Source organism: Scheffersomyces stipitis, chromosome 6 (genome assembly GCF_000209165.1).
Source record: "Scheffersomyces stipitis CBS 6054 chromosome 6, complete sequence".
In the NCBI taxonomy this organism is placed as follows: Eukaryota; Fungi; Ascomycota; class Pichiomycetes; order Serinales; family Debaryomycetaceae; genus Scheffersomyces; species Scheffersomyces stipitis.
In genome coordinates this window covers 1,290,999-1,305,186 of record NC_009046.1, presented here as the reverse complement: position 1 = coordinate 1,305,186, position 14,188 = coordinate 1,290,999, and the positions used below count along the sequence as shown (strand labels likewise).

At 41.9% G+C, this 14,188-nt stretch overlaps 6 protein-coding genes across 6 annotated transcripts; 4 read left to right on the top strand and 2 right to left on the bottom strand. All coding sequences in view use genetic code 12, as the record gives it.

Moving 5' to 3' along the window:
- Positions 1–156: 156 nt before the first annotated feature.
- ERG5 (cytochrome P450) lies at positions 157–2,406 on the bottom strand. Its single transcript, XM_001385564.1, has one exon. It carries the CDS (start codon positions 1,948–1,950, stop codon positions 376–378), a length of 1,575 nt encoding a protein of 524 aa, XP_001385601.1. The 5' UTR covers positions 1,951–2,406; the 3' UTR covers positions 157–375.
- Positions 2,407–3,572: 1,166 nt separating this feature from the next.
- On the top strand, positions 3,573–5,737 carry PICST_68166 (nuclear export of pre-ribosomes; the record flags this gene model as incomplete). The annotated part of the gene is made up of 1 exon (XM_001385910.1): positions 3,573–5,737. One exon carries the CDS (start codon positions 3,573–3,575, stop codon positions 5,700–5,702), a length of 2,130 nt encoding a protein of 709 aa, XP_001385947.2.
- Positions 5,738–6,033: 296 nt separating this feature from the next.
- Positions 6,034–8,187, top strand: PICST_61783 (ubiquitin fusion degradation protein; the record flags this gene model as incomplete). The annotated part of the gene is made up of 1 exon (XM_001385909.1): positions 6,034–8,187. The coding sequence occupies one exon, from the start codon at positions 6,034–6,036 to the stop codon at positions 8,185–8,187; it is 2,154 nt and encodes a 717-aa protein (XP_001385946.2).
- Positions 8,188–9,303: 1,116 nt separating this feature from the next.
- On the top strand, positions 9,304–11,330 carry PRB2 (vacuolar protease B). The gene has a single exon (XM_001385908.1). The coding sequence runs from the start codon at positions 9,564–9,566 to the stop codon at positions 11,196–11,198; it is 1,635 nt and encodes a 544-aa protein (XP_001385945.1). The 5' UTR covers positions 9,304–9,563; the 3' UTR covers positions 11,199–11,330.
- Positions 11,331–11,700: 370 nt separating this feature from the next.
- PICST_47790 (ubiquitin-protein ligase) lies at positions 11,701–12,771 on the top strand (the record flags this gene model as incomplete). Its single annotated transcript, XM_001385907.1, has 3 exons — positions 11,701–11,742; positions 11,894–11,958; positions 12,369–12,771. 3 exons carry the CDS (start codon positions 11,701–11,703, stop codon positions 12,769–12,771), a joined length of 510 nt encoding a protein of 169 aa, XP_001385944.1.
- Positions 12,772–13,005: 234 nt separating this feature from the next.
- Positions 13,006–13,881, bottom strand: PICST_33042 (cytochrome c oxidase; the record flags this gene model as incomplete). Its single annotated transcript, XM_001385563.1, has 1 exon — positions 13,006–13,881. The coding sequence occupies one exon, from the start codon at positions 13,879–13,881 to the stop codon at positions 13,006–13,008; it is 876 nt and encodes a 291-aa protein (XP_001385600.2).
- Positions 13,882–14,188: the final 307 nt, after the last annotated feature.

The following is a 14,188-nucleotide window of genomic DNA, read 5'->3' as shown; positions in this document are numbered from 1 at the left end:
CACTTCATTTCTTTCTCCACCACCAAGCAATCATTTTGATGGCTTCGTCACGTGATTTTCTCGAATAGACTACAATAGCGGTCATCAGCCTCTACTTGTCAATTGTGTATAACCAAGTCTGGAGAAGCAGAAGCTTTCCAACTACATTCAGGTGACGAAATCATACAACAATATATTAACTATGAAATGAAATACAAAAGGAGCACATCTTCTGCTGGGCAGTCTAAATGTATGAAATGTTGGCTCCAAAACGTAAGCTACAAAGTTGAAGCCCAAGACTTCTGAAGAGTTAAAGATTTATTAAGACTCGAAGAATGAAAATGGTTGCTGTATCTTTTATTGGTAATGAAGTTTGCTTCTTCGAAGCTTTCAAACTTAAGCTTCCAAGGGGTTTCTACTTTTCCATTCCATAATCAAGTCGTCCTTGGGGAAAATGGTAGCAAACACCTTGATTTCCTCGGACAAAGCAGTTTTGTGGTGGATCAAGTCGGCGTTCATGACAAACTTACCCAACATACCGGTAAACAACATCAACACGTAGTTTTTACCCAAACAGACATGTGGACCCGTTCCAAAAACCAACCAGTTACGCTTGTACATGTCGCCAGTAGCATTTTCCCATCTTTCAGGAATGAATGTGTCTGGGTCTTCGTACACTTCTGGGTCGTGCAAGGCTGGGTACAAGGTTGGAATGATCATAGAGCCCTTTGGAGCGGTGTATGTTTCGGTTACAGGGAAGCTTTGCTTGACTACGTAAGGAACCATCAAGACTGGAGGACGGTAACGTAACGATTCCTTGACGACGTTATTTGTGTACGACATTTCGTTGATCAAGTCTAACGACAAAGGCACAGAAGGGTCGTTGTTACGAACAGCCAATTGTTCCTCTCTGATCTTTTCTACAACATCGGGACGGTCAGCCACAATTTGGAACAACCAACAGGCCAAAGACGATGAGGCATCCTGAGAAGCAAACAAAAAGGTGAAGATGGCTTCAGATATTTCCTTATTGGAGAATTCACGAATTAACAACTTGGCTTCAGGATCCTCAGAGTGCTTTTCTCTGGCATCCTTCATCAAGTAAATCCACTCGTCCATGACACAAGCTGGTTTACCAGCCTCTTCGTTGATGTGTACTTTTGCCATAGCAGCACACTTTTCAAAGATCTTCATGGTGTCGTCAGCAATCTTTTTCCCGTACCAAGTCTTGGTGTATGGAATGATAATGGGGAAGTTGACCAACTCCAAGGCAGCGGTGATACGGTAGTAGTTGTCAGCGATCAATGCAATTTGTTCCTCGGTAATGTAGTCACCACAGAAAGTTCTCAACGACAAGGCACACAACAATTCTCTGAACTCGGGGAAGAATTCTCTTGGTCCATCAAACTTGGTGAACTTGTCTAAGTAGATATCCATGTACTTTTCCTGGACAGGAATGTAGATCTCCAAGGCCTTTTGCGAGAATAAACCGTTCAACGATCTTCTGTAGTCGGTATGTTGTTTACCATCTAAGAAGACCCAGTTGGTAGGTCTCAAGATCTTGATGGCTACATCTACGACACAAGGCTTGACGTACTTGGGGGAAGCCAAAATCTTTCTGGCCAAGTCTCTGGAAGATGCAATAACGACAAACTTGTGGAAAATAGAAACACACGATAATTCACCGGAATCCCATTTGGCCTTGTATTCTTCAAACTTAGGGTCTAAAGACTCCAAGAAGGGACCAATGATGGGCCAGATCTTGAATCTGGGACCGGCAATAGACCCTTTCCTGATCTGGTACATGATCTGGTCATACGATAAGATAATAGCAATAACCGAAAAGATCAATTGGATCCATGTTAAGGACGAGTAGGTCTCTTGAGCCTTTGTGATAAAGGTCTCGATATCGAGATACTGTTGGGCATTCTTGTAACCGACAGCCAAAGGCGAAGTAGTATTGAAACTCATTGGAAGAATAAAAATGAATTAGGTATTGGTATGGCGACGATGAAATGAAAACTAGCAAGACAGCAAAATTAATAGCAAGGAAGAGTATCACCTAAAGATATCAATTAATGATTTAGAAATGCCAGTATGGAATTATTAAACGATAGTAATAGCAATATCAGTAGCTATGTTAATACCAGCAGCGTCAGATAGCAATAGCTTCAAATAACAAGCAGCAATAAGCTATACGCGAATGTGAAAGCTGGATAAGGAAAGTTTACAATCGTTATGATATTCTGTAGCTTTTTCACTATCTAGCAAAAGGAGCAAATACACTCAGTTCACGTGATATCGTATAGACTCGGTTTACTGATTGGGCTAGCAATGGAGCGCACAAATAAGCAGAACGAACTGATAGCCTGTTCTAGCAAGCAGACGAATAGCAGTAGTAGCTGATGAACAAGATCAAATAAATAGATCTCTAGCAGAAAGAGTAACCTATAAGCAGATTCGCAAATAAGCAGAACAATAGCGTGGGTGAAAAAAAAGTCTCCCTACAAGGGCCCGGTACGACGAGACAGGAAAAATTTTCGCGGGCTAAACGATCGTTTAGGAAAAGTAAACAGTGGGAGATAAGATGGCTCCATGAGCCGCACCGCGGTGAGTGGACTGAGATCAAACGTTACGAGAGATGAGCTCACTAGCACATTGAAATAGTCTTTTTGCTCGCCTGACATTGTACTTATATGGGAGAATGTATATAGTAGTGTCGTATTGTGATCGTTCTGGTATTGGTGTACAATAATAGTATCGGATGCTATTTGTGGGTGAAGTATTTTCGCTACTCGGCTCTGGATAGACAGAAGAAAAAAAAGTCCGTCCCGCTCGTATTTCCTCGCGGAACTGTCGGCGAACATGTGATGATTTCCGACCATAAATCGTTACAATTGCGCTACTATTAGATACATAAAATCTGAGCAGTTTTTCAGAATCTAGAAGCAGAACTCGGGCTGTGTTGATTTGTACTGAATTGTGTTCACTGGGTTTCGGTTTAAGAGAAGAAGCATTGTGAATTGTTTGGATGATGAAGCACTTGTCATGGCTGTCTCGGTGGAAATTCTTGACAGAAATCGCACAAACTTTAGACCAGTTCCAGCTGAATCATGTGATCTGCTCATAGTCTGCAGTGGTGTTGCATTTCGCAGCCATTTCAGAAGCTCAGTTAATTAGGAAGCAAAGAGAAGGAAACGAGGAACAATAAGTGAGCAATGATGAGGGTTGGACGTATGGACGTGAATTAATGACTCCAAAGTAGTCTCTATGTGTATGCTGAGTTGCAGACAACGTCGCCGTCTGGCCCCATGGCATAGAAGTCTGACAAAGGAGGGGATCGTCCAATTTCAGTTGTGCAGAACTCTATTTCTACCTCGTAATCATACAATCATTTTTCATTTGCCAATCATCTCAATAGTGGATGATTCTCGTTGTTATCATAGAGCCTGTCTACTTCTTAACTATGATAGAAATAATGTGTCACGTGAGTAAGCTGAAAAATTCACTATACGCACACCCCAGATGAGATGAATTTTTCAGTTGCTTTAAGATCTCTTAACAAAGTAGCATTCGACTATATCGCCGCCAAGATGGGAAAGAGAAAGAATAACGTCAAGGAGCAGGAGAAGAGAAAGAAGGCTAAACAGGAAAAGGACAGTCTTCTTTCTACCGGTTTGTTTCAGAACAATATTGGTGAAGAAAGAGAAAATGACTCTAATGTTCCTAACGATTGGGATAATGAAGAACAGGACTATGAATTGAGACCCAGAAAGCTCAAGAATTCCGGAAAAGTAGTAGAAGGTTTGCCTATCAAGACATCAGAAGGTAAAATCGAAAGGGTTGTGCGTGAAATAGAGCCCGAAGAAGAACCTGAGCCAGAATCAGAGCCAGAGCCTGAACAAGAAGTTCCAGAAGAGGACGAACAGCAAAAGGAAGAAGAGGATGAAGATGCCCATCTCACACCCACAGAACGTTTGAACAAGATCAAAGAAGAAGTAGCAGATTTGGCTTCTAAGCTAATCGAAGATCCAGAAGAAAACATTTCTTGTCTTACTCGTTTGAGAAAGATGTCAGAATCGCACAATATTGTCACATCACAGTTGGCAATCATGGCACTTATCCCCGTATTCAAGTCCTTGGCTCCATCTTATATGATAAGGCCGTTGACCGATGCCGAAAAGAGAGAAAAAGTCAGCAGGGAAGTAGCTCGCTTGAGAGCCTATGAACAGTCGTTGGTTTCCAACTATACTTACTATATCGACAACTTGGGCAAAATGGCTCGAGTTTCGTACCTGAACTCTGCTAACAACCTGAAGATCACTCCAGACCAGCTCAAAAAGGGGGCCTTGGCCACAAAGGCGGCCTGTGAATTGTGTTTGTCGTCATTGCGTCACTTCAATTACAGAAATGAAGTATTTTCTATTGTTATCAGGAGGTTGAACAAGAGACCTGGTAATCCAGAGGATCTTGAGATCTTCACGAAGTCGCTCAGAGTGTTGGAGACTTTGTTGAAAGAGGATGAAGAAAATGGGGATATCACGCACGAAGTGATCAAGTTGATGTGCAAGTCCATCAGAGACAAGAAGTTCAGAGTGGACGAATCTGTGATTAACGTCTTTCTTTCCTTGTCTTTATTGGAAGACTACGACCCCAATCACAATAGGGATGATATGCCTCAGAAGAAGTTGAAGAAGAAGGACAGAGTTCATTTGTCGAAGAAAGAAAGAAAAGCCAGAAAGGAAAGGAAGGAAATAGATGAAGAAATGAGGAGAGCTGAACAAGCCATAACAGTTGAACAGCGTGAAAAGTACCAAGCGGAAGTGTTGAAAATGCTCTTGATGTTGTATTTGGAGATTTTGAAGGCTGGAAGTCATACTTTAGAATCTGGAAGAAACGATGCTACCTTATTGATGGCCTCAGTCTTAGAAGGATTGGCCCGTTTCGGCCAAATGGCTAACTTTGACTTGTTAGGTGACTTCTTGGAAGTGTTGAGAGAAATAATGGGTGATATCATAGATGAACACAATCTCGGTAACTTTGATGCCAACATCGACGATGAAACCGGAGGAGTGTACGACGGGAAGCAATTGAGAACCGTGTTGTTGTGTATCGCCACTTCTTTTTCCTTGATGTTAAACCATGGCTCAACCGGTAGATTGCCTATGACCATCGACTTGTCCAAGTTTGTGTCGTCTTTATATCTCATTTTGGCCGATTTATCCGTAGATACTGATTTAGAATTCAGTCACAAGACGCTCAGATTGGCCGATCCATTGTCGATGGAACAGGTAGCAGAAAAACCTGCTGTCAATGTCTCCACCAAGGCTGAGTTGCTCTTGCGTTGTCTTGACTTCATTTTCTTCCGTTCAAAGAATGGATCAGTAGCGAGGGCTGCTTCTTTTACTAAGAGACTTTATCTCACAGCACTCCAGACTCCAGAAAAGACATCACTCGCCACATTGAAGTTTATTGGAAAGTTAGTCAGCAGATACGATGAAAGCATGAAGGGATTGTGGAACACAGAAGAGAGAATCAGTGGAGAGGGAAGCTACGTTCTCGGAATAGAAAGAGATGATCGTGAAATTGAGCTTGAAAGAAGTAATAGTGGAGCTGCCACTTTGTGGGAAAATGTCTTGCTTGACAAGCACTACTGTCCTTTGGTCAGAGATGGGTCGAGAACATTGATGAACAGCAGCAAAGTCTCCAACAACAACAGATAGCATAAATAGCATACTAATAGACACGTTAGAAGACTACAGTTTGTATAGTATTTAAATTGGTATGGTACAACAATAAGTCATCTCAATTTGAATCAAGTTAGAAGATTTCATGAGAATCTATGAGACCTTTGACACTTCACTACTTTGTAACCAGATTTTGCACCCATTTATGCTTTGAAAAAGGTGCATGCAGGTCAAAAGCATTTATCTCGTAATCTCCATCTATATAAATAATCAATATCTGGCTCTTTTTTGGCCACCAGAATTTCTACCACTATTCGATTTTTTCTATTCCCATTTGGCTTTAACTCCATATACTATACGACACTACATGTATATTCCTCCTTTTCAGCTTCGTGTCTTGCCGGCGACGAGTCAGTTACCATCTTATTCAGATAAGGCTATTCTACCGGCATCAGTTCTACTGAGAATTGTAGATATCATTCCAGAGCTGGAATTGCCACATCCATTGATCTTCAAGATCACTTCATCCGAACTGCTCGGAAGTTGCTATATTGGCGTTCGTGAATTTTCGGCTCCGGAGGACGAAACTGTAGTTCTTCCTGATTGGATATTCACAAAGTTGCTTGAGCCGGAGCTGGTGACAGTTGAATTGCAGTTGAAAAGTTCTATTTCTAAGGCAACTTCGCTCAAATTGAAGCCCTTGCAACTTTATTCCAACATCACTAACTGGAAATACTTCTTAGAGAACAAACTCACGCAGTACTATACTACTTTGACCAGCAAAGAGACATTGGTTATTGAAGATGATAATTTGCGGTACGAATTGTACATTGAAGAAATCAATGGCGAGGCTCATAAGCCAGTAACTGCTTCTATAATAGACACGGATATCGTTCTAGACGTAGTTCCGCTAAACGATAAGCTTGCTAGCGAACAACAACTTGAGTTCAACTCTAATCCACATAACAATATTGTAGAAATAGAGTCAGTAGTAGAAGCTACTGTTCACTCGTTCTTGAGTCCCAAGTTCAAACCAACAATCTACAAAATCGACTTGTCTAAATACGACAGCGAACTCTTCATTAAGCTCGATAACCTTGCCTTCGCTAGTAGCAATTTCGACGCCATTTTCAATGTTGATGTCATTGCTGGCTTGGACAAGTTTGTTAGCTTGGAGAACTTCAAGTACACTACTATGGATGAGGATTTCTTGCTTCAGAATAGATTTCAACATGGAAACACTAGTAAAGCTACCAAGGTGATCCGAGTTGATCTTAAGGACGATGACATTCTAAACAAGCTCCAGAGGGCTAAAGATGAAAGTGTAGATGGTATAGACGACCTTGAAAAGTTCTTGTATTTGATACCATTTTCTTGGGATGAAGAAGCTGAAGTCACGTTGACGATCAGTACATGTATTTCTGATATACTTGAGGATAACAACGCAGATATAGTTGATACAGAAGTGCCGGAAGGACACAGTCGTTGTCCCAATTGTTTGAAGCTTATTTCTAGCAACAAGCTCGTCCTCCACGAGTCGTTCTGTTTGAGAAATAACGTCAAATGCACCAAATGCGACATGGTATTCTTGAAAGAGATCCCCCTGTCGCATTGGCATTGTGACGTGTGTGTGGATTTTCATTCGGACTCGAGCCTCTTGAAATTCAAACACACCAGATTGTATCATACCAATCAAGCCTACAAGTGTAACCAATGCTCTTCGACAGAAGAATATGGAACCTTTATAGAATTGGTTACTAAACATAAGGCTACTGTTTGTCCGCTGAAACTTCACCAGTGTCGTTTCTGTCATTTGATTGTACCACAGGGACAGGCTACGTACCAGGATAGGTTTGAAAACTTGACTAACCATGAGAATTCTTGTGGCAACAAGACCATTGAGTGTTACAAGTGCAACAAAGTTTTCCGAACCAAGGACTTTCAAAAGCATCTCAAAATGCATGACTTGGATAAGATCCAGTTCAACGAATGGAATAAGACTGTATTCAGAAAGTGTTCCAACGTGAACTGTATCAAATTATTGGGTACAGAAGCTGCTAATGACTTAGATCTCTGTGACTTGTGCTACGGTCCTTTGTATATAGCCCAACATGACCCTACGCACATTAAGCTACAGCAGAGAATAGAGAGAAGGTATATGATGCAGTTGACCAAAGGGTGTGGCAACGGTTGGTGTCGCAACCCATACTGTGCTTCCTCGTACAACGCTAGTGCGGAAATCAAAGGGAAGCCCTTCAAGGAGTTGATACAGTTGTTAAACGAATTCTTGTTTCGTCAGATATCGACTCCTTCTTTTCCCATAAACAAGGCACATGTCGTTGAGGGAAGGAACAGACTCTGGTTCTGTGTGAACGAGTCTGTTTCCAACAAGAACGTGATGCTTGAGCTTATACTGTCGGAAGGAGAATATGACGAGGAGATTATCTACAAAGCAGTTAATGAGAAGAATGATGAGCAGAGCATGCGGAGCTGGTTGCACGACAATGCAATCAAGGTATAGACGTAGAAGAACAACTAACGCGGAATACGGTTATATTAAAGCAATCAGTTGAAATAGGCATTTAGCATTAGAATATAGACATTTCAGCGGGCATATGTAAATTTATTGGTTGCGAAAGATTGTGACAGAGATGCAGCATATCTGCACGAGACAAAAAGAAAGGTGTGGCTCAAACTCGAACAGAGCTCTATTCCAAAATTCAGTCAGAGCAGGCTACAGCACTGTAAACAAAATGTATATGACTCTATTCTGTGGAATCAGTATGGACAAAAGAAAAGAGTCAAAAGAAACAGAGCACAAAATACGAAATTCCTCCACAGTTGCAACCACAGCGGGCGACGGGATACCACATACAGTATAGAGGTAGATAAGGGAAGAATAGGAGAATGTGATAAAGAGACGGAGGAAAGAACAGAAAAATGTACTAGAATAAGAAGACAGAAAACAGGAAAGTAGCCCGAACAAGCAGAATATGGTTATGATACAGAGAACGACACGGTGGAAAATGAAGGTATGGAAATGAGTAGCAGATGATAATTGGAGCTCTGTTTCAGCTGGAGTCACAGCCGAGCATTTCAGCCGATTAGATAAGCTAACTGTACAGAGCCTAAGCCGAGTCCCCACCGAGCCAGTCAGAGGTTGCAATGGCGATGGAATGTGTATATGGACAATCTGCGAAAACCACGAATACAAGATCCGTAGGATAGGATTTCATATGATGTGGACCAGGAAGCCAACACTGTAGAGTAGCTCAAACTGAACACTGGCTCATCTCATCTCATCTCATCTCATCTCATCTCTTCTCTTCTTCTCTCAGTGCTCTCACGACTTTAAAACAGCTGGAGCACAAATACAAAATACACTGTACAAAACCCAGCAATGACATAAGATGATATCACAGTACATAGTAACAACCTCATTCCAGTAATGTCACAATATCACAGTTGCTTTATCATCTCCATTGCTTTTCCAGATGGCCCCACTCGCGGCTCCGTATGGCTGGCCCCGGCTCTCTTTCCTGCACACGGGCCGCTCAATCTTATCGCCACCATTATCATCCCTTTTAAAAGATATCGGTATTCCTCACTTTCTTTCTGGTTTCATCACGCTTATCTTACGGTTTTGGCTGTATCTCGGTAAGCACTGGTTCCTATATCTGCCATCTGTTACTGCTGTTGTTGCTGCTCATATCTACTGCTTTTCTGAACTTTTCTTCTTTGAAACTCGTTAAATTTGGACTACTTCTGTTCATTTTCTGCTTAGTATATCTGGTCTATACTATCTGTCACTCAATTAGTCTAGTCTGTCTACTCCCGTATTCGAGAACTTCTCCGGATACAATCTGTTAACTATTAACTACATAAAAATCTATCACTATGTTGCTTTCCAAGTCGGTTGCTGTTTCCATCCTCGTTGCCATGGGCGTTGAGGCTTTGGTTCTTCCCTCTTTTGATGATATCGTCGACGTGTTTGGCGTCGAGAAGGCCGTTCCAAAAGTCAACGAAAAGACCCAGAACGTCTTGGGCTTGAAGGAAGCCGTCGACGGCCTCAAGGACGCTGTTGATGGAGCCAAGAAAGCTGTGGCTCCCTTCCTTGCCGGTGCCAGAGACCTCATTCCCCACAGATACATCGTTGTCTTGAAGGAGTCTGCCTCTGCCGACGAAACTGCCTTCCACAAGGAATGGGTTGCCTTGAAGCACACCGAGTCGTTGGCTGGTCTCGACGAAAGTCACGATTTTTTCGCTTCCACCAAGGACTTCAAGACTGAGGGCGGTATTGTTGACTCGTTTGACATTGGCTCCATCGTCAAGGGTTACTCCGGTTTCTTCCTTGAGTCCACCATCGACTTGATTCGTCAGAACCCATTGGTTGCTTTCGTTGAACAAGACTCCATGGTCTATGCCTCGGAATTCGAAGTTGAAAAGGGTGCTCCATGGGGTTTGGCCAGAGTCTCTCACAGAGAGCCATTGACCTTAAGCTCGTTCAATCAGTACTTGTACGACAACAACGCTGGTAAGGGTGTGACTTCTTACGTCATCGACACCGGTGTTAACGTCAACCACAAGGAATTCGGTGGAAGAGCCAAGTGGGGTGCCACCATTCCTTCTGGTGATGCTGATGTTGATGGTAATGGTCACGGTACCCACTGTGCTGGTACCATTGCCTCTTCCGCCTATGGTGTGGCCAAGGGTGCTGAAGTTGTCGCTGTCAAGGTGTTGAGATCCAACGGTTCCGGTTCCATGTCTGATGTAGTTAAAGGTGTTGAATTCGCTGCCAATGCCCATTCTGCTGCTGCCAAGGAGGCCAAGAAGGGCTTCAAGGGTTCCACTGCCAACATGTCGTTGGGTGGAGGCAAGTCTCCAGCTTTGGATTTGGCTGTTAACGCTGCTGTCAAGGCCGGTATCCATTTCGCTGTTGCTGCTGGTAACGAAAACCAAGATGCATGTAACACTTCTCCTGCTGCTGCTGAGAACGCCATCACTGTCGGGGCTTCGACTCTTGATGACTCCAGAGCTTACTTCTCTAACTACGGTAAGTGTGTTGACATCTTTGCTCCAGGTTTGAATATTGTTTCTACCTACATTGGTTCCGACACTGCCACAGCAACCTTGTCTGGTACTTCGATGGCTTCTCCACACATTGCTGGTTTGTTGTCGTACTTTGTTTCGTTGCAACCAGGTGCAGACTCTGAGTTCTTTGTGGCAGCTAACGGTGTTTCTCCATCCCAGTTGAAGAAGAACTTGATTGCCTACGGTTCCACAGGTTTGTTGAGTGACATCCCTGAAGATGGAACTCCTAACATCTTGGCTTACAATGGTGGAGGACACAACATATCCGAATTCTGGGGTAAGGATGCTGGTGCTGAGCTCAAGTCGGCTAAGGTTGACGCCAGAATCGCCGACATCGAAGGCAAGATTGGTTCCTTGTTATCAAAGGTTGACTCCAAGCAGATTCTTGACGATGTCAAGGCTTTGGTAGACGTTGCCTATGAAAAGTTGCAGGAAAACTAGAATAGACATAGATGGCAGAGATGCTGTTATGGGTTTTAATTCTGATTCACCGATTTTTTTCATTTGCGACTGGTTTATGTACGGATATGTCGCTAGAGCCTCAGAGCTCTGTAGTATCAATGTTATAATAAGAAGAGTAAGAATGTAGTAGCGAAAGTGTGAGTAGAATGAAGAGGAATTAAGTGAAATAGTACACTGGAATGGCTATCAAAGAGAATATTCAATGTTCACATACCACACAATGTAGTAGTACAATTATAACATGCAAAGTTGGTTTGTACTCCTCAATTCTCTTTGCTTTGTTTGGTTAGACATCTATAAACTGTATGAACCAGAAGTAAGTATCTGCATCTAATTTGGCGTCGCCATTGGTTATCTGCAGTACACAACCCCAACCGATAAAGCTTCAACATTCAAAAAGTCATACAAATCAAATATTTCAATTTGTATTTTCCACAAAGAAGTCGTCTTTCGTCCGTTCCAAGTTCACAGATTCGCCACAATGTCTACACCAGCCAAAAGAAGACTCATGCGTGATTTCAAGGTAAGTTCTACTTTTGTATCCCGAAAAAGGCCCGAGTCCAAAGGTAACTTTTGCCATAATTAATGGTCTTCTGACCAGCGGCAACAAGGGTTTGTTGCCAGAAAGTTACAGTGAAAATGAAAAATAAGGCCATAATACTAACACCAACTAGCGCATGCAACAGGATGCTCCCTCCGGTGTCAGTGCTTATCCGTTACCGGACAATGTCATGACATGGTATGTGATTACAAATGAGAAAGGATAAAAAGAGAAAGGACATTAAAAGATTCATGAGGAGTGGGAGATATTGAGTTATGAATAAATAAGAAACATGACGAGATGAAAGTCATATGAAGAGCAGGAGAATGAACTTAATATGGAAAATGAATGGATGACTAATGAATGAAATTTATCCGGAAGAACAAGACACGAATGAAAAACTAAAGAAATGATAGTCATTATCTACATGTTTATAAGGTACGCAACATCCAAAATGATATGATCCTAGATTTTCGTATCCCTGAGACGCCAATCCACATTCACTTTCAATACTATAAGCATCACAGTTGAAGAGAAAAATATTCATCCCCCCCCCATATCTTTTTTTGCTTTCTTCTACTTATTCCATTACTTTACTAACCTATTAGGAATGCTGTTATCATTGGTCCTTCAGATACACCCTTTGAGGATGGAACATTCCGTCTTGTGCTCCAGTTTGACGAGCAATATCCCAACAAGCCTCCTACCGTCAAGTTTATAAGTGAGATGTTCCATCCCAACGTATATGGATCAGGAGAGTTGTGTTTGGATATTCTTCAAAACAGGTGGTCTCCAACTTACGATGTATCATCAATCTTGACGTCTATCCAGTCGTTGCTTAACGACCCCAATATCAGCTCACCGGCTAACGTTGAAGCTGCCAATTTGTATAGGGACCATAGGTCGCAGTACGTGAAGCGAGTGAGAGAAACTGTAGAGAATAGCTGGAATGAAGATGACTTTGATGACGATGACGATGACGATGACGATGAAGACGACGAGATCGAGTAGTCTATCATTGGAAGGAGTCAAGGACAGTGGCTCTTTAAGTAACTTCAGTATATAATGTAAATAAGCGATCGCCTAATGAACACATAGAAAAGATTTGTATCTAATTTTGGTATATTCTATATGGATCTAATGCTTTTAGACATAATCTCATACGTATGTCTGTATATATAGTATCACCATTACAAAACTAATCTTCACGATATCTATTTACATGTTCTATGTACAAGTCACTATTCATTTCAAATACAAGTAGTACCATTTTCTCTTCAGTCTTTCTAAAGCAAGTCTCTCCTTCTCAAGTCTTATTCTTTCTTCCTCTGCTTCACGCTCAGCACGCAACTGTCTCTCCTTTTCATATGGATCTTCTATTATGATCTCCTCTGGTTTACCCTCTTCTCCAATCTTCTTGTCTCTGAAAATTGCTGCGATTACAATAAAAGAAGTCATATAGATGAAAAACTTGGTGACTCCATCCATCTTCTTGTAGTCAAATTGTTTTTCCCTGATAGGAGTTTCTCCTAGTATCACTTCTGGTGTCAATTTCTTTATGACTGTAGTTCTGGAAGGATTTGTGCTCTTTATCTCAGAAGGTACTCTGAATGGAAGATCATAAGGAGCTTCTAGAGTTTTCCAATTCTTAAACTCTTCACGAACTCCCCAGTCTCCATATGCTATGTAGTAGCCCAACTTCTTATCTTCCTGTGTCAACTTTGTCCATTTCTTATCATACTTGTCTTGAAGTTCCTTCAAGACTTGACCCTGGTGCAATAAACTCAAAGGTGCAAAGAGTTGAGGATTTTTGAAAATCGGCTCGGTATCAATAGGTTGAGTGGCATCGTCGCTTCCTGATGAGAAAAGCGAGCCTACATCTTTAAGTGCTTGCGCCGCTAGTTTTGCAGCCTCTCTTTTGGCATCTTCTGGCGAAAGTTGTGGATGTTCTGAAGGCTGGCTTGAAGACTTCTGTGGAGAGTTAGCTTTGAAATCAGCAGAAATAGATGCAGAATTCGAAGCAGAAGTCGATTTTGAAGCAAAAGTCCTCCAAGGAACTTTTACAAAAAGACCATTACGACTCAAGGGTCCATAACCAACGGCTCTTTTTACTAACGACATTAATAACTCGGGACCAATTCTTGAGTAAAAAGAATAGAGCTTAGTTTGGTAAGTAACTAGGTCTCAGCTCCCGAATCTGAAAAATAGTGAAAATTCTGTCACGTGAGAATATCGAATTCGTCCATCTATTCTTACAAGATAAGGGTGGGTGCAAATATGTAATGAGATGTTGCAGTAACTAGTTATATTAGGTAGTTTTAATTAATAGAATCTGAGATATTTGGTTGATATATGCCCATGTGCTACAATGGTAATACTTGTGTGGTACAATTGCGCTCTGTCTTTCTCTCTTACTTGAGACTTCCAA